The sequence below is a fragment of the Kogia breviceps genome, chromosome 13 (assembly GCF_026419965.1).
Source record: "Kogia breviceps isolate mKogBre1 chromosome 13, mKogBre1 haplotype 1, whole genome shotgun sequence".
Lineage (NCBI taxonomy): Eukaryota > Metazoa > Chordata > Mammalia > Artiodactyla > Physeteridae > Kogia > Kogia breviceps.
The window spans coordinates 71,058,101-71,080,309 of NC_081322.1; the positions used below are offsets into that span (position 1 = coordinate 71,058,101).

Here is a 22,209-nt window from a genome sequence, read left to right on the forward strand (position 1 = left end):
CATTGACTTAACACCTTTTTGATGAGTCAGAGTTTTTCACTGCTGATGAATAGCAACAGGGAATTTTTTGGTTCACATAACTGAGAAGCCCAGGGGTACACAACCTTCAGGCATGGTTTGATCCAGCTCCTTAGAAGCTAAGATTAGAAATCTGCTTCCTTTTTGAGTCTGTATTCCTCTGTACTGGCTTTTTTTTTTTTTTTTTTTAATTTAGGCTCTCCTTTTATGGAGGCAAAGTGATTGATTACTAGAAGCCCTAGGCTCCTATTCAGCTAGTTTTACAGATTCAGAAGAAAGAAAACGCCTTCTTTTCTTGCTGTTACACCAAAATTCTTGGGCCTGAGTCTCATCGGTACAACTCAGACACAGCCCCTCTCCAAACGAGTCACCAACGCCAGGGAGGTACTGGGCTTTGACTGGATAAGCCTGGGAGCCCTGGAGCCCAGGGTTGGGGTTAGTCTCACACAGGTAACATGGACTCAGAGAGGCGGAAGGTGGTTCCTCAAAGGCTAAATATCATGAGGGCTGTTTTTCTAAGATAAATAGAAAAGGTAGAAAAGGGCACTAGACATGCCTCCCCTACCTCTCTGCAAAAACGAAACAAAACTGAAGTGCACAGTATCTACTCTGCAACGTATCGTTTCTAGCATCATGGAGATGAAGTGATACACAAGACATACCTCATAGAGCTTAGACTAGAGTCATGTGAATGTGCAACTATGTACACATGTAGCAATAAAAAAAGTAGTTAGTGCTATAACAGCAATAATAGTAATAGCTAACATTTATTCAGTGCTTTCTAGATTCTAGGCTTGTCTAACATTTATTTGTTTTAACTCATTTAATCTCCAGAAGAACCAGAAAGTAGCAGCTGTTATTTCATTTTGTAAATGAGAAAGCAGAGGCACAGAGAGGTTATTTAAAAGTGCTCTAGGGACTTCCCTGGTGGTGCAGTGGTTAGGAATGCACCTGCCAGTGCAGGGGACATGGGTTCAAGCCCTGCTCCAGAAAGATCCCACATGGCGTGGAGCAACTAAGCCCGTGCGCCACAACTACTGAGCCTGTGCTCTAGAGCCCGTGAGCCAGAACTACTGAGGCTGCGTGCCACAACAACTGAAGCCCATGCACCTAGAGCCCATGCTTTGCAACAAGAGAAGCCACCACAATCAGAAGCCTGTGCACCACAACAAAGAGTAGCCCCTGCTCGCTGCAACCAGAGAAAGCCCGTGCATAGCAGTGAAAACCCAATGCGGGGCTTCCCTGGTGGTGCAGTGGTTGAGAGTCCGCCTGCCGTTGCAGGGGACACAGGTTCGTGTCCCGGTCCAGGAAGATCCCACATGCCGGGGAGCGGCTGGGCCTGTGAGCCATGGACGCTGAGGCTGCGCGTCCGGAGCCTGTGCTCTGCAACGGGAGAGACCACAGCGGTGAGAGGCCCGCGTACTGCAAAAAAAAAAAAAAAAAAAAAAAAAAAAGTGCTCTAGGGACTTCCCTGGTGGTCCAGTGGCTAAGACTCCGCGCTTCCAATGCAGGGGCCCCAGGTTCGATCCCTGGTCAGGGAGCTAGATCCCACATGCCACAACTAAGAGTTCACATGCTGCAACTGAATGATCCCACATGCAGCAACTAAAGATCCCACATGCTACAATGAAGATCCTGTGTGCCACAACAAACATCCGGCACAGCCAAATAAACAAACAAATAAATAAATAAAATTTAAAAATAAAAGTGCTCTAGTTAGAAAATAAACATGGTTACCAAAGGAGAAGGGAGGGACAAATTAGGGGATTAACAGATGTACACTACTATATATAAAATAGATAAACAACAAGGACTTACTGTATAGCACAGGGAACAGTATTCAATATTTTGTAATAACCTATAATGGAAAAGAATGTGGGAAAGAATATATATACCTGAATCACTCTGCTGTATACCCAAAACTAACACAACATTGTGAATCAACTATACTTCAGGTAAAAAAAAAAAAGTGCTTTAGGAGCATAGAGAGTTATTATGGATTCTACCAGCCGGAATAGTAAGATCGCCATGCAGGGGGCGCTGTTTGAAGAGGAATTAAAATTCTAGCAGGATTTCACTGTAGAGGGAGAAGGAAACAGCCTGATTCTAACAGCAAGAAACGAAGGAACGTAGCAGAGGAAGTGTTTAGGAAATGGCAAGGAGTAAAGGTTGACTTTAACATTGGGCTTTCGCAAAAGTGAGGTGAAAAAAGAAGTGAGGGGAGGAGTGGTTCTTTGGGACCAGTTGTAAAGGTTGGCTGCCGCTCTGAGGAGCTGGACTTGCTCTGGAGTCTGTAGGATTTGTGAGTAGGGGAAGTGGCGTGGATAAACAAGAAAATGGCCAGACCCCTGAGTGTTTTGAGATGGAGATGTTGGCTTTATTTCTCTTCCTTACATTCTTGAGATGTTTTGGAAGGTTTTTGCAAATGTCCCGTTGGGTGGCATTTTGGTGGTTGTAGTTCTTTAAATGATTTAGCTAAGCCTTAGTGAAGGGTCTTTTAAAAAGGAGACCATTTCTTGACATTCTGTTTTCTGTAATGACTATTGAGGAGAGGTAAAGCAAAGCTAGGCTCTTATAGAACACTTTCCACGCAAGACAAGCAGGTCTCTGTTTCTGTCTCTGTTTCACAGTAAGGCCATTCAGTACTCAGAACCAAGAAGATAACATGGTCCGCTTATTTAATGGTCTCCTATTTGCTCTTCTATTTTGTTCCGACATTAAACGGTGTTAGAGTTGAGAATTAGGACTCTCTTTCCCTGCCAAAAGAAAACACAAGTGGCTTGTGGACTGCAAGATTTACTCTCACAGATACTTCCAGAGTAATATAAAATCTTGGCCATGCAACCACAGAAAGGAGCTGGCGGCATATGCCCCAGCCTCCTCTCCTGAATGCAGGCTCCATGCCCAGAAGGACATCATAAATCACTTATAATTTATGATGAGTCCAATCGTGTGCTACACCCTGCTAGTTGGCTGGTGTCTGTCCTCTACACACTGTGACCTCCCTTCTTCAGAGCATACAGGGACTTTTTCAGATGAGCCAGAGGACAGAGAGCTGAGGATTTTCCCTTTGGCTGGTCCAGCCAAGCAGTCAAGGCGGGAGAAGACTGAAGACTCTTGTTCTTAGAGTTTTGCCACAGGTCTCACTTGCTCCCTCCTACACTGGAGGTGGGGAAGGGGCAGAAAATAAGACCATTGTTAGCCTATTTTCTTTTGTTTAGTCTATTTCTTTTAATCCATTGTTTTCAGCAAATACACATTTTGTTTTTTCTGAGTGCCAACAACCTGCAAAGAAAGCACTGTTGGGGATACAGCAGTCAATGAAACAGAGTTTTGGTTCTCATGGAGACTACACTTACACAAAGTTAGTAGGTCCCATGTCGGAGGTCAGGACACAGTTTGCAGGTTAAGAAGAAGGATAAAGATCGGAAAAGGAGCAAGCTATTCTCCATCAGGTATACAGGGAAGGGACTTCTAATAAGGTGACCTTTGAGGGAAGACTTGAAGGAAGTGAGGGAATGAGCAGGAAGTGATGGAATGAACCACGTGGGGGTCTGAAAAATCGCATCCCAGTAAGACCAGAGGCCACCAGGCAGTGGTGAGAAGCAGTAGGTGCTGGAGGGGCTGGAGCAGAGAGAGCCAGGAGGGAGTGCTTAGGAGAGGATCAGGTTGGGGGAGGGCCATCCTGGAGTAGGGGGTGGGGCATCTTAGGGACCATGCCGAGGAGTTGAGATATTATTCAATGTGAGATGGACAGCCATTGGAAGTTTTTGGAAGAGTGGTCCTTTTCAAATACTTGAAAAACCAGAGTATAGATATGAAGTCGGGAAAATGGGACACAGTGCTTCCTTCACTTAGAGAGAACATGAACTGTTGTAATCAGGATTGAACTGTCAGAACTTTAATTCACCCGAAGTGGGGAGTAAGACAGAAATCATTGTTCTGCACGAAGAAATACTGGCAAGGATGTAGAGAAAAGGGAACCCTCTTCCACTGTTGGTGGGAATGTAAATTGGTGCAGCCACTGTGAAAAAGAGTAGGGAGATTCCTCAAAAAACTAAAAATAGAACTACCATATAATCAGCAATTCCACTCCTAGGAATATATCCAAAGAAAACGAAAACACTAATTCGAAAAGATACATGCACCCCAATGTTCATAGTAGCATTACTTACAATAGCTAAGATATTGAAGCAACCTAAGTGTCCATCAGCAGACGAACGGATAAAGAAGATGTGGTATACATTTACAATGGAATATTACTCAGCCATCAAAAGAATGAAATCCTGCCATTTGCAGCAATGTCGACGGACCTAGAGGTTATTATACTTAGTGAAATAAATCAAAGAAAGACAAATACTGTATGTTATCACTTATATGTGGAATCTAAAAAATAAAACAAATGAATATGACAACACAGAAACAGATCACAGAAATAGAGAACAAACTAGTGGTTACCAGGGGGGAGAGGGAAGGGAGGAGGGGCAAGATAGGTGTAGGGGATTGAGATAGAAACTACTACCTATAAAAGAAATAAGCAATAAGAATATATTGTACAGCACAGGGAAATATAGCCGATTTTGTAATAACTTTAAGTGGAGTATAATCCATAAAAATATTGAATCACTATGTTGTACACCTGAAACTAATACAATAATGTAAATCAGCTATATATAAAAAAAAAGAAATCATGGTTTTGCTTGGCCTTGAGTAAAAATCACACATGCTTTTTCAATTAGGATAAAACTGAGTAACCATGAGGCATTCATTCAACTGGCAACAATACTTTTCACGGAGAAGCCCAACTGTTACATTCAGTGATCTGTGTCCTGCTAAGTCTCTTCCCCAGCAAGATTCTGGGTATGCTACAGCTGTGAGTGAGGACCACCCCCCACCAGCATTACTGCTGTTGTTGGAGCTTCAGTCGAAGAGCAGCTGGTGGCTACTTGGGATCAGATTCTAGGAGGCTTCCATGACCCACTTTGCTCTCAGTGGACCCAGAGTCACCCTTGCTGTTTTCCACTCACAGATGACCTGCTCAAGTCTAGAGCTGTGGGGAGCGTGGGCTTGATTAATGGGCCGAAGTTACAGGGAGGGAGTGCGATTTTGGCTCCTGATGAGGTATACTTTCCTAAAAGTGAGGGCAGTGGAGGACTGGAGGGGGGGCCCTGCCACAGAGGGACCCTCCTGCCTCCGAATGTCTTCAGGCAGGTGAGCACACCTTAGGAATGTTCCTGAAAGGACTCCTGCTTTGTGTGGCATGTTGGACTAGAATTACCTCGCAGATTCATTCCAACGCAAAACATTTTTGAGCCCATGAAAAAGTGTCCAGTGAATGTGTTCTGCAAACACACAGACACTCTGTAAACATGAGGCACATATTTTAAAAGATGAAGAGTGAGATACTTGTTCTGGGAGTCCGGTGGTTAGAACTTGGTGCCTTGACAGCATACCTTCCATGCTTAGTTGCCTGCAGTTTGTTCTCCTTGGCCCAGGACACAGTTATCTGCATTATGTGTTAAAAGTGCCCTCAGCCAAAGACCAAACAAATAGCCAAAGGCATTTTCCTACTGGGGGGGGGGGAGGGGGGCTTTCTAGGAGGTAGAGCAAAAGAACAAAGCAGTGGAGTTTGATTCTTGGCAGGAAGCCAAGCAGCGAGGTCTAGCTCCTCCAGTATTTACATGGAAGAAAGAGGAGGGATTTTTAGCTGAGATTAAGTTAGAATTAAAGCAACAGAAAACTTAACACTAAACTAAAGCATCCTCTGGGATCCATAATGGAAAGACAGAAACAAGGGGATATTTTCGGGCTCTCTGATGATTTTTTTTTTTTTAAGTTCAAATATGAAAGCTTTTAAAAGGTGCCCATAAAAATTTTTTTAAAAATAAAAATGATAACTAGTCTAGAAAAAAATTTTAAAAATAATTTTTAAAAAGGTGCCCAAAGCAGAGATTACAGAATGGCCTTGATTAGTGATCCAGGATCACCCACTATTTGAGCTGGACCACCTGTCCTTTAGCAGCCGTTAAATCTCATCCCTCCATTTACAGATAATGGGTCCAGGGCCTTGGAACTTGAAGAGTTCCCAACATCACACAACTGGCCGTGGAAGTTCTGGAGCTAGCATCCAAGACTTCTGACAACTATTTTGAGTTTTAGGCCACTTTACCGGAGGAGCAAACAATTAGAAACTCTTGTTTCCTAAGAGCCAGGGGCAGAAAGCCACAATGACTGTGTTCTGAATAGGCAGTGCCTTCAGTTTCCCAGGATGTGGGCTCATCCGTGCCCAGTGGTGCCTGCAGCCTCAAGCTTAGTGCAGCACAGCTGGGGGTCTCTGGGCCCACCCCCAGGAGTAGGGGCTGAGATCCCGCTGTGAGAGCTCTCAGAGGCCCGCTCCCCCTGGAGGCCCACTCGGGCGTGAATGGGTCCTACAATCTCGTGAGACTGCAGTGGTCAGGGTCCTACTGAACCCCTCACGCAATCTCTGCAGTGCTCCAGGGTTATTGTGGGTGCTGTTGTTTGGCTTCCTGTGCTGACCGGGGTTCTCTCCTCTTTGACAAAACCTGAACACGTTGAAGCTGCCTTTAAGCAACAGTACTCATTTTACATACAAGAGCTCCCATAAAAGAGCAGCTCCTGCTGGCCCGCCATACCCAGGTAACTTTGTCTGTTGAAATCGCCAACATTTCAGTGAGCTGTTGTCACTTGCTTCTGCAAGGGGTGGTGGCGAGTGGGGCTGGGTAGGTGACCTAAAGTGGCGTGGGGTTTCTGTGTGTGTCTCCAAGTGAACCAATGAGATGTTCAGTATCATTCTTTTGACCTTTCATTCATTTACTCACTCATTCATTCATTCGTTCGTTTTCTTGTTTGTTTACATTCTGAGTCTAGCCAAAAAAAAAAAAAAAAGTTGGACAGAACTTATAACAAAGAGTACACATATGCTATACATAAAATATAAATGAAGTCAGGTCACTCGCTAAGAAGGAGGAAACAGATTTCCTCCATTAATTATCATATGAAATCCATGGTAACTATCAAGCTTTTCTCTGACTTTTCTGGCAACCAAGATACATAATTCCTAGTTATCAGAAAGGGGAAAGAAGTCCAATTTCTTTAAGAGACTAAGTGTTGCTATTCTGGGGCTCATGTCATCGCTTAATACAAAGCTGCTGGTCCAAGGCACGTCCTTCCCTCCTCCACCCAGTGTCCTAGCTTCAGGCCACCTGGAGCACCCCCAAAAAAACATGTTCTCAGTATGTGTGAGGGTGTGGCTTGGGGCAATGGCGTTTCATTTAGGTCTTGAAATTATGTTGTCCAGGGTGACTTTAGGATTTGCAAATTATGAAGCCAGGGGTAGGAATTTTAGCAGGGGGGTCAGAATCTAGTCCCACTGTGCATACCTACTCTCCACCAAAGTACCTTTCCTTTTCCCCAAAGAGCCCCAGGTAGATCCCTTCTCTGGCCCTGTTTTAGGTGTCAAGGTGCTTTCCTGAACAGGACATCCAGAGGGAATAGAGTTTGGCAGAACGCACTTTGAGGAATGTTGGCTCAAAGGATTAGAGGATGGTGTGACCCTGTCATGCCACCTTCTTGGCCCTTGAAAGTGGGGAATGGAGCTAGTGGTCATATAGACATGTAGGGTTTAGGAACTAATATTATAGACATATAAGGTGAATACTACTGAAGTCCCGCCCTGAGCTCCTAAACTCCATTCTGAAGTTGTACCAGGAATTTAATTTCTTCCAGAAGAAGAAAGAGTCAGTGTTGAGATTCCCATTCCTTTACGTACTATGAAAACATGAATTAACTCCATCCTCCCAAGACTTGGGATTTGTCAGGGGATACACCAGAACACTCTAGCACTTGTGAGTATGGCAGGGAAAAGAATGACAGAAATGTTGGACTTTTGTAATAGATGATGTGAGAAAGAAAACACTAGAAAAGTAATCCCTTCTGTCTGGGGTTCAGATGAGTTACCTGAGTGTCTACTGAAAGTTTGTTTTCCATGTAAGCGCATTCATACGTTGCACGTTCATAGAAGCCTGTGTTTTAGAATGCATTATTACTAAAGAAAGGAGTATTTCCAAGTGAGAAGTAGCCTTAGCGCTCCATAGTTGATATGGGATAATGTGTCTGGATTCTTGGCCACATTCCGTTATTTGGAAGAGGAGGCACAGTGGCTGAGCTTCAGGTCTTGGGCTAGGGTTATTTGCCCTGTCCTAATTATGTTGATTCCAATCACGTGGTTTGCTAGGCAACCAGAAAAACTGGGGTTTGAGCCCTCAAGTCAACAGAATGAATATGCTCAATTCTAGTTGAAATGTTTTTCGTAATTATTTTAAGCAATGACTTGATTCTTACTTGTGCTTATTCTTTTTAAAAGTATTAGAAAGGAAGATTTCTACAAGACAAAGTAGAGAGGAGCTGATAAGAAGGGGAGTTCTTAAGGAATTGCCTGATCAAGGTGAGGAAATTCATCATACATTTAAAATAATTTGATCCTTCCTTCTTTGGTCTTTCTTTCATTTTCTTTTGAAATGTAAGATGATCATGGTCTTGGGGAAATAAAGAACCACACTCTGAGAATCTTGCTTTAATTCAGAATGCCTTTGTGGGCTGCAGAGAATCTAAGGTTTTCTAGAGAAGAAATTCGGTGACCTTTTTGGTGAGTCCTTCACCATGTGTCACCCTAAACCTAAAGCTTTACAGAGCTACTCTGTGGCAGGAGATACAGATAAGATACAAATGCTTACATGAGTCATTCTCTCTTCTTGAGCTTCAGTCTGTCTATACAGGTAAACTCAATTGTTTAAGTAAATGCAAAGTTTTAGCTGGCTCCTGCCTTTTGGTTTCTTAAGTCTACCAGTAAAAGAAAAGAGAGTGAAAAGAGATGGTAAACAGACCTCTCGTCCTTTATACTCTGTAATACACTCAAATGTATGGTCAATAAGGATTAATGGGCAAATTAAATTAATCTGCTTTATGTGTTCTCTCAGGTAATTTTCCCAGCATTGTTCTCTTTTCATTTCTTTGAATCTAGCTCTCTCTCACCATATCACTGACAATTATTATTTCCAAGTGTTTTTTCCCCTACCTCTAATCGTCTTTCCTTTTTTCCTCTATCCTCCCAAGGGGAAATCTTGCTAAAAAAGACAAGGATTAGATAGAAACTGAGATAGACCCTCAAAAGAAATACCAAGATGGTTATTTCTCCAAATAAATAATACTGAATGGGGCTTCCCTGGTGGCGCAGTGGTTGAGAATCCGCCTGCCGATGCAGGAGACACGGGTTCGTGCCCTGGTCCGGGAAGATCCCACATGCCGCGGAGCAACTAAGCCCGTGAGCCATGGCCGCTGCGCCTGCGCGTCCGGAGCCTGCGCTCCGCAACGGGAGAGGCCACAACAGTGAGAGGCCCGCATACCGCAAAAAAAAAAAAAAAAAAAAAAAAAAAAAAAAAAAAAAACTGAATGATTTTCATTGCTCCCACTACTATAAAACTAAAGGAAATTTTCGTTGCGACATTTCTGACTTACCGCATGCCTTTCCTCACCCCACCCCTCCAGACATTTACTGGGGTAAAATATTATTATTGTGCTTTTATAGGCACAAATAAAATGCTGTTGATTTGGAATTGAAATAATAGTTCTTCTCATTTCCTGATATATATTCCTTGCAAAGAGCTTAACCTCTTTGGGCATTCACTATTTGTAAATCCAAATGCCACGCTTTTCCCAGCATCTGAATATTCTAGAAGGAGCTAGGAGATGCTTTACTATTTTACTCCTGCAGAGAAAATAGGGACGTCTGGAGTGAATACTGCCATTTTTCTCGAGCCCACAAAATGTTAGGTATTTTATTTATTGTACTCTTCTCACTCCATTTTATGAATGAACTTAAAGTAGTCCCTAATTTTCTATTACCTTGAAGCTAGTCATTTCCTTTCTGGGACTTTTAGAAATAAACAATGTACATCCTTCACATTTTTGTACTTGAAGGTGGACTTGCTACTGGTATCAAAGTTTGCTTCCTCCCAAATCCCCCTGGAGACGGCAGAAAAATTACACGTCCACTGAAAGCTCAATGCTGGGCCATCACCTTTATAGCGTGGGCCAGCGCACTGTTTTGGTATTCTTTATTTGGAAACCTTTTCAAAGAAAGGGAAAAAAGGAAAAATTTCTGATCAAAACTGTTAATGAGTATTAAAGTTAGAGACTAAAGGCCTCGTTTTTTACCCAATTAAAAATTATAGCTAGAAAAGCGTTTACTTTTTCTAAAGACAAGTGGCAGTGGTCAGCTGAAAGAAATGCTTAGTATTGCTTGGTTTTATTTTGCCTAATCTGTTAAACTATTTGCAAGATGGATTACAATTTCATATACTTACTTTCCAGAACTCTGACTCTCTTGGATCTTTTTATTTAATGTTTGCAGACCGAACGTTAAAAAGTTCTAAAACATAAAATAACAAAACAGTTTTTAACCTAAACATAGTGTAGTAGGTTTAATGTTTGGGAAGTCATCAATTACTAGTCTTACTTTCTACTTTTTGCATGGTCCCTATATAGAACTACAGAAATTACCAAATACTTAGAAGTTCCCAGTGAGGCTTATTGTAAATAGAGCCCTTCCCCACTTTCAGCCAAGAGCTGGGGAAAATAGTTTTCTGTCATTTTTCCAAAAACAATTATATTGAGAATTTCGGTCTGTTTTCAGCTCTAGCCAGAGTCTGGAAGCTGCTGTGCTTGGTGAAAATCTCCTCTTTTCTGCCAGTGAAGGTTCATTCTTTGCCTTCATGTTCTTGACCTTGTCTTAGCTCTTGACAGTGCTTGTCAATTATGCCCTTTATTCAGTGAGCCAAATAGACTTTTAAAATCCTGCCAGCTACCCTAGATTTGACCTCATCCCATTCCACCCCATACCTTCACTCCCAGCTATTATTTACTCCTTTTAGATGACCTTTTTTTACGCCAAGATCTAACTTCAATCTGAAAATTCAGTGATTGGCCTTCTCTCCTGAGAAGTCCATGGTCTGGTCCAAGTTTATTCATCTTCTGGTTCTTACCTTCCATCTTTTCCCTTAGCTTTAACATGAAGGCATGTAGATGTTTTTGCCTGCATAACAGCCTCCTTTCTTTTTCTCCCATGGTGTCCTCTTTAACTTTCTAATGAGTCACTCAACTTCTGTTCTTACATGATTTTCTTCTTGTCTCTGTTCCTCTGTTAATGTACCAGTTTACCAGAAAGAGGGAAATCCCTCAAATACTCTCATGCTTCTCATTTAACCACTTATTTCTGTGTGCTTTATCTCTTGGTTTACTTTAAGCCTACGACTCTTGTCTGAGTTTTCTCCTTCCTTTTCATACAAATGCTCCTGTAAGACTTGGAGTGGGCACAACTTAACTGTAACCTGCAGCCTGGCTCAGCATCATGTCTTGCCTTCCTTTGCTGAGCTTGTATTTTACTTACATACATAAACTATATCAAGGACTTAACTTATTTTAATTCTGTTGATAAAATAATACACAAAACTAGAAAACCTTTTCAATACACACACCAATTAATTAATAATAACTTCAGTTCTCCTCTGTTTTATTCTTGAATTCCATATTTATTACAAACATGACTCCTTTTTCTATTATTTCCTATACTTTAGCTTTATATCTCAGAGTATCTTTCTACATTGTTGATTATTTCTTTCTATCATGTGATAATCCAGTTTCTTCTTGTGCCCACAATTATTTGATTTTCTTTCTAGGTTTTTTGTTCTGAATGTAAAAAATTAGTTATTTAGTCTACTAAAGAATTTTTAATGTAATAATGGTTAAAACAATTAAATTGTCATTAACATGATTTCTACATGTTTTTATTACCAACTAAAGTCTTAGAAAACAAAGGTAAATTTATATTTGGGTTACCTAAAAATTGAGGATTTTTATATAAAGAAGTGGTTTTCTATTTTGTCTGGAATTTTCCATTCTTATATTATTTTTTGTTTTTCTGAATCCAGTACCTGGACATTATATTGTGTCTCCCCTCCCTCTTTTTTTTACTAGCAAATTTCTTGGGATCCAGTAGTAAGAACTAAGAATCTTTTGTTTTCTTGTTGGTTTGTTGTATAGTCTTTTAAAAATCATTACCTTAATTGAAATAGTTGAGATCTACTTGCAATGGCATTGCCTTTTATACAGGAATCGGATTATAGGTACTTGGAAGTTACGTGACTAAGGAACAGTTGTTCATTTTAAGTATGACATAATTCTGTGACATGTATTTTACTTATTAAAATGCCATGCTTGTTTTTGTCAATAAGGCCAATGGATTTTATTGTTGAGCCAAAGCAATTCAATCACATATAATGAAAACTTGGGAGATGGTCTCTGTTTTAGAATGATTGCCAATATAAGATTAATCAAAAATTGCATAAAATCAGCTCTAATCATGCATTTCTTCAAGTTTGCTAAGTAAAAACTTCAAATCATTAATTTGGCTTTTACAGTGGTAGCACAGCTTCTTAAAATTTTCCTGATATGAACTACAGTTAAATTTTCAAGCATCACTGAATTAAGAGTTTCAGCAAAATCTCACTCACTTTAGAAACTCCTAGGAATTTATAAACATTCAGGGGTGTTAAAATTAGTTATCTGTGATTTAGATAACATAAATTTTAATTTGTTGTGATTTTTAAAAAATTCCCCTGTAATTGCTTTTTTTTTACATTTTTTCCCTAATGTTTTCAAATTATTATTAGCCCAACTTAAAGACTTCCTGGTCAGCTATATATGACAATTGCCTGAGTATATTTTAATATTTCCATAAATAGGAAAATGAAAATACAGTTAGCCTTACTGCCATCTTTCCCTGAATAGAGTAGCAGTTATATTACTGTGTAAAGTGAACATGTCATGGATATAATATTCTGTAGACAGTGGTGCTTGGAAATGTTCATATTCTCCCACTAATCGTTTGTATGTGTAGTTGCATTTCATGTTATTTGTGTGTTTGCATTCACCTTGTGTTTTTGGTGCCTGTTAAAAATGTTTATTCCATTTTTCAGATTCCTTTTTTCACAGGTCAGTTTCTGAATGACAAAGAGACTCCTAAGTATTGACTTCAACCAAAACTAAGCCCAAGAAGAGAGGGACTCTCCTGCCTAGGGATATTTTATAATTAGGTTAATCGTTCCTAACTGTCTTGAGATGGCTCCTGGATGCTCCTTCCATAGCTGCTTTCCCCCAAGACTAAGAATTTTCTAGCTCTTTCATTTGAATGAATTATTTAGTAAAACATGGTGAAAATAGTCCAGGATGTATTTGGTTCCCAGGTCTGAAACCTGAACCCTGCAGTCCTAGTAACTGGAAAATTTGGTTTTAAGAAAGCCATCAAGTTAGACATCTAGGTGTTTCTCTCCCCATTTTTAGATGGAGATGTAACAGTTAACTTTGAAAATTCAAACGGGCACATGATACCCATCGGAGAGGAATCTACCCGAGAGGAAAATGTAGTAAAATCTGAAGAAGGTAATGGCTCTGTAGCTGAAAAAGCACCACCTCTGGAGGAAAAGGCAGAAGATGAGAAAGGTAAAATCAAGAGAAACCCCATATTCTTTTACAGCTCAAAGTTGAGAAGCAGGTCTTAGGCTCCAAATAGTGACCCTAAGACCAGTAGAGAGGAGTTCTGCAAATACAAAGAGGAGAGAAACGATAACTAGCAAAAAGAAATTGGATGGTTTCCTCAGGTAGCTACATCCATTTTATAAGCACATCATTTAATGTTTTATTAAAGGGGGATAATTAATAATAAGAATCGGAAGGGGTGGCCTCTTCTATCATTAGAGATGTCTGGGAATGTTATCCTTTCCTCAGGAGCTTTTTCTCAGTATCTTTTTATAATTTTTTAAATTTTATTTATTTATTTTTGGCTGCATTGGGTCTTCGTTGCTGCATGCGGGCTTTCTCTAGTTGCAGTGAGCGGGGGCTACTCTTGGTTGTGGTGTGTGGACTTCTCACTGCAGTGGCTTCTCTTGTTGCGGAGCTTGGGCTCTAGGCACGTGGGCTTCAGTAGTTGTGGCACGCGGGCTCACTAGTTGTGGCTCGTGGGCTCTAGGCACGTGGGCTTCAGTAGTTGTGGCACGCAGGCTCAGTAGTTGTGGCTCGCGGGCTCTAGAGCGCAGGCTCAGTAGTTGTGGCACACGGGCTTAGTTGCTCTGTGGCATGTGGGATCTTCATGGACCAGGGCTCGAACCCATGTCCCCTGCATTGGCAGGTGGATTTTTAACCACTGCGCCACCAAGGAAGCCCCTCAGTATCTTTAAAAAAGCCAGCAATCTGAACATCTTTCTCTGCTGGTTACTTTCAAATTATAGCAGCTCAGCTTGGAGGAATAGCATAACAAGATGGCTCGCTCAGCCCAGCATTATCTGGGAGCTTGGCTGGTGGCATCCACACACCCGACACTGTAAGTTCTGGTCCAGGTTCAGACATTTCTGGGAGACCCAGGAATAGTTCCCAGTAATGCCGGGGATTCTTGTTGTTGGAATGGCCATAACCTCTGCTCCATGATTTGTCTGTGCAATTGGAAATTTCAAAATATGCCAGAGGCAATTATGCCATTCCCTGAAGACTTCTTTAGAGACTTTGGTTTCCAAAGTGAAATACTATGGTAGATTGCAGAACTGCAAAATACTTGTCTATCAAGGACCCCCAGAACATTCACAAGTTCCTGGTCGCTGATTGACTACATCTCCATACCATTCCTATCACGGTTGCAGGAACCCCCAAGCCTCTTACTTACGCAAACCTGAACTGAAACTCCCGTAAGGTAATGCCTTCTTGGGAGATTCTAGATGATTTCCTGCTGCATAGAAACGAATCCTCAGAAAACAGGCTATTTTTCCATAATGCCTGCCTCTAAGTTGGATGGCGTAAATTTGTCAAACCTAGTTTGGGCTCTCTAGGCATTTTGAGAACTCTTAGAAACTGCTGGAAGGAAACTTCTCTTCCTCTATTCTTGACCCAGATCCTCCAAAGGCAAAGGGAACAAAAGAACATTTGACAGACACAACTTAAAATCATCTTCTCAGGAAGTCCATAACCTCCTATTATTTGAATATAAATTAGCCTTAAAAAATTTTAGAAGCCTCTATTAATAATCTGTTGGAAATTTATAATTTTGCTTTATTCCATAGTAAGTATGGTACTCATGGGGCTTTACTTAGTGTTTCCATTGAAGGGCTCTGGTTATGCTTAAGATCATATGTTAGTTGATTTCTCATTAACTGATTATGAGAAATTAACTAAAATTTTTAATGATAATATTCCTGGAACATAAGAGAAAACAGACCTGAGTAGAGTTTAAGAGGTTTCAGTTGAAATGCAGTGATTTCTTTTTTTACTTTTTTTATTTTTTAGTCCAACTGTCCTGTCTCACCACATTGTAAAATTTCAAATCCGTCTGTGCTTTGTCCCTGGTACGGCCTTTTCACGTTCAAAATCACATCCTTCATTATGTAACAGTGCCATCTCTAGCGCTTGCCTGGTCCGTGTGGAATGTCAGTCAGTGGACTGGACGGACTTCAAAGGCCGTATTTCCTTTATCAGCCTAATAAAAAGTTGCTGACAGTTTTATGTTAATTAAACCAGCAGGCCTGATGTTCCAAAAGATGGCAGACTTCATAGGTTCATGGATATTTGAGAGATGTTTTTGTTTTCTTCTTTTTTACTTCAGATTAGTACATTCAGTTCTTTTTGGTCAAATAAGGTCCGAGTTAGCATCTTGCTTGGCTGGTCTGTACATAAGGAGATGGAAAGGCTGGACATGGTGCCCCAGCACTAATAAGACAGAGGAGCCTCCCTCTCGCTGTGTAGACGGTGCCCCCGCTGGAACCACACGGAGTGAGGGGAAGCATATGGTATGGAAACCACTTCCTGACAGTAAAAAGAATGTCACTCCTGACCAACGTCATGGAGTATCATGTTAAATAGAAAATACCTTATAAACAAACCATTCATTGCTCTGGAAAGACACCATTTAATACTGAAAAAAAAAAAACAGCTTAAGAGTTACTCTTACCTCTGCTCCTCTTTTGATGTCACTTCTTTTTTAAAAATTTATTTATTGATTTATTTATTTTTGGCTGTGTTGGGTCTTCGTCTCTGTGCGAGGGCTTTCTCTAGTTGCGGCGAGCAGGGGCCACCCTCCGTCGCGGTGCGCAGGCCTCTCCCGTTGCGGGGCACAGGCTCCAGACACGCAGGCTCAGTAGTTGTGGCGCACGGGCCCAGTTGCTCCGCGGCATGTGGGACCTTCCCAGACCAGGGCTCGAACCTGTGTCCCCTGCATCGGCAGGCAGATTCTTAACCACTGCGCCACCAGAGAAGCCCTTGATGTCACTTCTTATTTGAACTTACTACCGTGCAAATCTACTCTCCCATGTTCTCAGTTTACTCTTTATTTGGGGGTGCACTGTGCCCCTTCCTTTTGCATGAAGTCAACTTACCCAAGACCTTCATTTCATATACTAACTGGTTATATTTGCAAAGCCATATCACATACCGTCCTAGAGGCTTGTATCTCTTTTTGAGACCGCATGTCAGTACTTTAATATTTGAAACATCAGCGTCAAAGAAAACAAAACAAATGTCAAGTGGCCTTCCCACTACTCTGGAGGCAGGTTCTACCTAGGACACGTGGTGTTCCTGGGACTCCTGAGGGCACCTGATTCTGAATTAGGGCGGTGGTCTCGGGCCTCTTCTGCCTAACACCGGAAACTTTTTCCTGAAGGCCTTCGGGCCTCTTAGTCTCCCGTTATTCCTTATCAATAAATATAAAAGCAGCAGAAAAACTGATCTGCAATCTGTTCAATAGAGCTTGGTATTAAATATGAGAAATCTGAAGAGTATCTGATATTGTTTCTGTTGAGTCATTGTAGAGGGCTTTCCATGAAGTAACAAGTATCTTACCTGCATTTGTTCCCCACGTGGGCATGAAGGTCAGCCGTGGGGGCCAGGGAAAGAGCTCGCTGTGCATAAGGAACGGCCTTTGCCTTCAAGCAGATCGTGGCCTCTGTGGAGACCAGCACGTACACAGGCAATTGTAATACAAGATGCAAAGTGCTCTGGGAGGCCCGAGGGCAGCAAACCAGGGAGCTTGCAAGTGGGACCGAAATTGGGTCTTAAGAGGAAGATATTTCCGAACTGAGACCTGGAGGAGATAAGAAGGATGCAGTCAGACAAAGGAGAGGAATCGGGGGCAAGTGCATTCTAGGCAAAGTGAAGGCTGCCTGCAGTTCTCAGATTTGCTCTAAGCGTTGTTGGACTCGACTTTCCATGTGGTGGAAGGAGGCAAATTTGGAAGTGTAGTCAGTAGCTCACCTCCAGACCATTGTTAATGAGATGTAGTATCCTCATCAAGCCAGAGTGCATAGGCAGCCCTTTCTTAACCTCCTCTTGAAAAGGTAATACGCCTCTACACCATCAGTTTATGTCTTTTCTTCAGATCGTATGCTAGTAGTAAAAAGTACCTCTTGACGTTATTCATTATCTCCTAGATACAAGAGTTCACTTCCCACGGGTGTGTGTATGTGTGTGTGTTAGTAACTATCAGCTGATCGGTCACATTCACTGAATAGACATAATGTTTAGAGCATCTTGCTTGATGGAATATAAAATTTCAGGCAAAAGCAGTTTGTAATTTAGTCAGAAAAGTATACTGTTGGCGTGTGTGTGCTCGCGCACACATACACACAGACACACACACATACACCCGTTAGGAATCACGGTAGAGTAAACATAAACAATGGCCATATGGCAAACACACACAGATAATTTGATAGAATTTACAGAGGAGGGAGGAGTGGACCGTGCTTCTCCAAGAGTAGCCGGAAGTTTGCGTGTAGTGTGTACATTCTCAACCCAGTAGGAATTGTCATTTCCAGCTGTCATAGAGTGAAACCATCTCCATCCCAAACTCAGAAGCTGGATTCTTTGGGGTATCACTTCAGAATTTAAAAACCTTGGGCAGACAGAAAAAAGATCCCTCAGTAATATGCCGTGAAGGCAGAGGATAAGAGATGTGAGGCTTTGTAGCGGGAGAGAGAATTAAGATACCAAATGGTGCAGATCACTGTGACTGGCTCTCACCATGGATGGTGTTATTGGTGGATCTCCATGGTGCCAGGGGCTAAAGGTACAAAGATGTACTTAAAGAACAAGCCTCTAACCTAAGTCAAAAGACTAGCAAATCAATGTACATTTGTAAGTTTGACATTAACATAAAATGTTTTCGGTGACTGTCAACTTGTTCTCAACTCTGACTCTTGCGGTATAGTGGCCTCGTTGTTCAGACCTGGTGGGTTAGGAGAGCCACTCCTGAATTACAGATGCTAAGCAGCTTAGTTGAAGAGACAAGATATATAAACAGAAAGACAAACATACAAAGTAGCCTCTGATAAATGTTGACTAAGTAGCTCAGATAATGAGTATAATTAAGTTCAGGAGTCCGTTTGGGCTGCAGTGACTGGGGTGGGTTGCATGACTGAGGGAAGGTAAAAGAAAAGTTTTATTCTTTACATACTGAAATTTCAATCATTTTTATGGTAGTTATACATGTAGAATGATGGAGATGTAAAAAAAAAAGGGAAGGAGTCTTCACTTCACACTCACTGGGATGAGAAATGAAACAAAAGAAATAATAAAATGTGATGCATTCCAATATTAAAATCCTTGGTCATTTGATAATAGAAGATCATATTCAGTAAAGGCTCAGTCTTGTCTTAACGCTGTCTTACACTTTTTGTTGTGCTCCATTTTGAAATGCTGCTTAGCTCTTTGGACCCAAAGTATATTTTAATTTTAACTGGTCACAATTAGAAAAGATAAGGATGTGAATATGTGGATGAACGTTCAGCATCCCCGCTTTTTAAAATGAGTAACTAGGGCTTCCCTGGTGGTGCAGTGGTTGAGAATCCGCCTGCCGATGCAGGGGACACGGGTTCGTGCCCCGGTCCGGGAGGATCCCGCGTGCCGCGGAGCGGCTGGGCCCGTGAGCCAAGGCCGCTGAGCCTGCGCGTCCGGAGCCTGTGCAAAAAAAAAAAAAAAAAGAGAGAAACTAATACTACTCTAGTTATGCAAAATCTTGCGTGAGGCTTCTGTTCTTAGGTATGATTTTTTTAATGAATTTTAACGTTTATCTTTTTAAACTCATTACTTGTGTTTACACTACAAAACAAATTTGATTTTTTTTTTTTGGTTTCTGCACCTACAGTTGTGACACAGTTTGAAAAGGTCAGAGCAAGTTATTGTAAAACAGGAAGCTGCCCTAGTGCACTGGGAGAACTTGAGAAAAGTTTAATAATAACAAATAGTTTATTCTTCAGTGCATGGTGCTTCCTGTACCAGATTCTAGAGAATCTCCCTTAGCTTAGAAAATAATTGATTTTTGACCACAATGAGACAGAGGCAGAGCACAGATCCCTTTCAGGTTGATGGTGCTTGAGTTCTGAGAAAGTCCCTCAGTGGAGGGTAACTGTACGTCCAACCATTGCTGTGCTGTCAGCCTCACCCTGTGGTGGTGTGTGTAATGCGCTGATCTGCCACTCTTGGAGTCCTTCAGTTTTGTTAAAAACTTAGCACTCATGCCCACATCATAGTCCAGCAACCACTGATTCAAGGTTGGTGTCAGCCCCTGGTGGTGGACATTTACGCTCACCCTGAACTTAACTTCACTTCATCCCAGTTACTTGTGCAGTCTTATTTGATCACAGGAGGGATTTTTGGACCTGGAGAGCACGCCCTAGTTTGGCTTTCAGCCTTTGATCTTCTTTAACCCAACCTTCACTCTCTCTGGTTCCCAGGGGCCAAGCAGCTGCATGTTTGTATCACTGTTGCACTGTGTCTTGCTCCTTCTATTTGTATGGTGTGTATGGTGTGTGTCTGTATCGGTCTGCTTCTGTTCACTTTCTCATTTGTAGAGAACACTGAAAACCACTCTGAAACCCCGGCAGCTCCTGCTCTACCTCCTCCAGCTCTTCCTAAGCCTACACCCAAACCTAAGCCCCAAAAAACACCTGTTCCTCCAAAAGGGGCCGCCGCTGGGGCCAGCCCCAAGGGTGACGAAGTGCCTCCTATTAAAAAAATTACCAAGGCTGCTGGTAAGCAGGCCCCCGTCCCTCCACCCAAGCCAACAAGCCGAAGTGCAACCCGAGAGGCTGGTGAGTATGCCCTCTGTGGGGTTGAGTCTAGGGTGCTTGGCTCTGGGGTGGGGCTAATTTCTTCTTCTAGGAATGATGGCCTTTTTGGTGTCTGCCGTCTTAGGATGTAACACCAGTGGATTCAGCTTTGACACAGAGAATGCCCAGGAGATTCCTTTGTTGCTGTCTCTACCAAAGAAAAGTCAACCACTTGATCCATTCACCTCATTAGGTTTAGGGTGAATAGACGTCTTTCATCCTGAGTATCCACTATCTGCACAAAACCCAGTAGAAGGAAGCAGGGAGTAGTCTGCCTGATGAATAGTGATGATGTGATCTGACGTTATTTAGACATCAACTGGCCTGCCTTTTTGAGTTTATGGGTGGCTCTTTGGCTGGGGTTTTCTTTCAAAATACCTTAAGTTTGCACATAACAAAACATGATGCGTACATCTTTGACATATTTGCTGGACCTTAATGTCTTACATCTTATAGTCATCTCTCTACTGACAAGTGACAAAGGATTCATATCACTCAGTGCTCCATGCCACCACTCTCTACTGGAGTCACAACTGCTCAGCAGAGTTGGAAGTTACATTCTCAGTGCCCCCTTCCCAACCTCATAGACTTCAGTGTGTTACAAGGGAAAGCGTCTAGTGGAGCGATTACAAGCTGTGACTGCAAATCACCAGGGGATGTTTGGGTGATTACATCACTTCATGCCATGTGTGTCCAGCTTTCCTTTCACATCAGATATGCTTAATGCAAAGTGGAGCCCCCATTCTAGTGAAGTGGAATAAAGAAGCCTCTCCTGTCATCCAACCTTGAAAAGGATATTATTCCAAATACACATGCTGAGCATCTTTTTCCCATTAACACATGCATAAAAATTCTCCTGTGTTATAGCAAACCTTATTTTCCTTAAAATCAGCAGCAACTTTCTCAAAACCAGCTACCAGGATATGCCTTGGTATTAACCTTTCCCCCTTGTAATTTATACCCATAATGCTCAGATTCAGAGAGTGGCTTAGGTGACAGTATGACAGAACTCAGAATGCAAATAGATGTCTCTGTCCTGGCGTTCCTGTCTACCACCTTTGACCTTGTGTGTCTGGGTCTCTTCTAATAAGCTCTAAAATGAAAATCTCAGAATGCTTTGCCAACAGTGCCTACAGGCCATTTTCTCAGGGACCAGCTTCCATCACACATCAGTGTCTGTGCTCGTTGGTGTCTGTGTGTGTCTCCCAGACTGCCTAGCACACCTCAGGAGCAGTGCTTGAAGTCAGGCAGGTGCTGATTTACTTCCTGAAGTAAAGCCCCAAACTCTCACCCTGTCTTTGGGAGTGAAGACCCACTTCGCCACGCCCCACGTGGCAGCAGCTCACGGTTGCCTTGTCTTGTCCCCTCTCTTACTTCTCTCGGAAGAAAGCTGGTGATTAACACCAGGGCAGGTGACAGCTTTCATGAGAGATTTGGAGTTATTTCCAGATATTTTACTTGAAGATTTTTTTATAGACTTATGATATTCCTAAGAGGAGAGTACAGTCATGTTATCCATTGTATTAAAAGAGGCCCAGCTGGCGCTTAATGTGAAAAAGGTTGCTGTTCTCAGGTTATCACAGAAACAGGAGTTGCCTTGAAGTCTACCAACAAGCCGAGAGTGCAAGGATCTTTTTTTATCAAATATTGATAATACTCCTTCAGAATCCTACTCACATTCCATTTGTAACCATTTAGAACTTTCTACGTGGTAACTTTGTTTTATTTGAATAAAGTTGACCTTCTGGAAAAGTTACTTCAAATGTCACTCCTGATTTTCAGTCAGACATTTAATCTCTTAAAAAAAATTATTGGTTCAGATTCTTCCTTTGTAACTAAGTTAGTGTAGACCTCCAGAGCACCAGATAGTCAGGTTGGCGCATTCGCCTGCTTTGCTAGTGAAGAAACATCTCATATTTTTTTTCTTTCTCGTTACACCCTGTGTTAACAACAAAAGTATTTAACTGAGGAG

The 22,209-nt window shown here is 41.9% G+C and overlaps 1 protein-coding gene across 19 annotated transcripts in view; it reads left to right on the forward strand.

Moving 5' to 3' along the window:
- The window catches only part of PHACTR2 (phosphatase and actin regulator 2), a 254,793-nt gene that overhangs the window by 189,866 nt on the left and 42,718 nt on the right, over positions 1-22,209 (forward strand). For 7 of the 19 annotated variants that reach the window (XM_067010933.1, XM_067010932.1, XM_067010939.1 and 4 more), the window contains 3 exons: positions 8,402-8,482; positions 13,435-13,593; positions 19,980-20,219. In XM_067010933.1, the coding sequence (XP_066867034.1) occupies positions 8,402-8,482; positions 13,435-13,593; positions 19,980-20,219 (480 nt within the window). The remainder of the gene's footprint in view (positions 1-8,401; positions 8,483-13,434; positions 13,594-19,979; positions 20,220-22,209) is intronic. The other 12 variants (XM_067010940.1, XM_067010937.1, XM_067010945.1 and 9 more) reach the window with 4 other exon arrangements.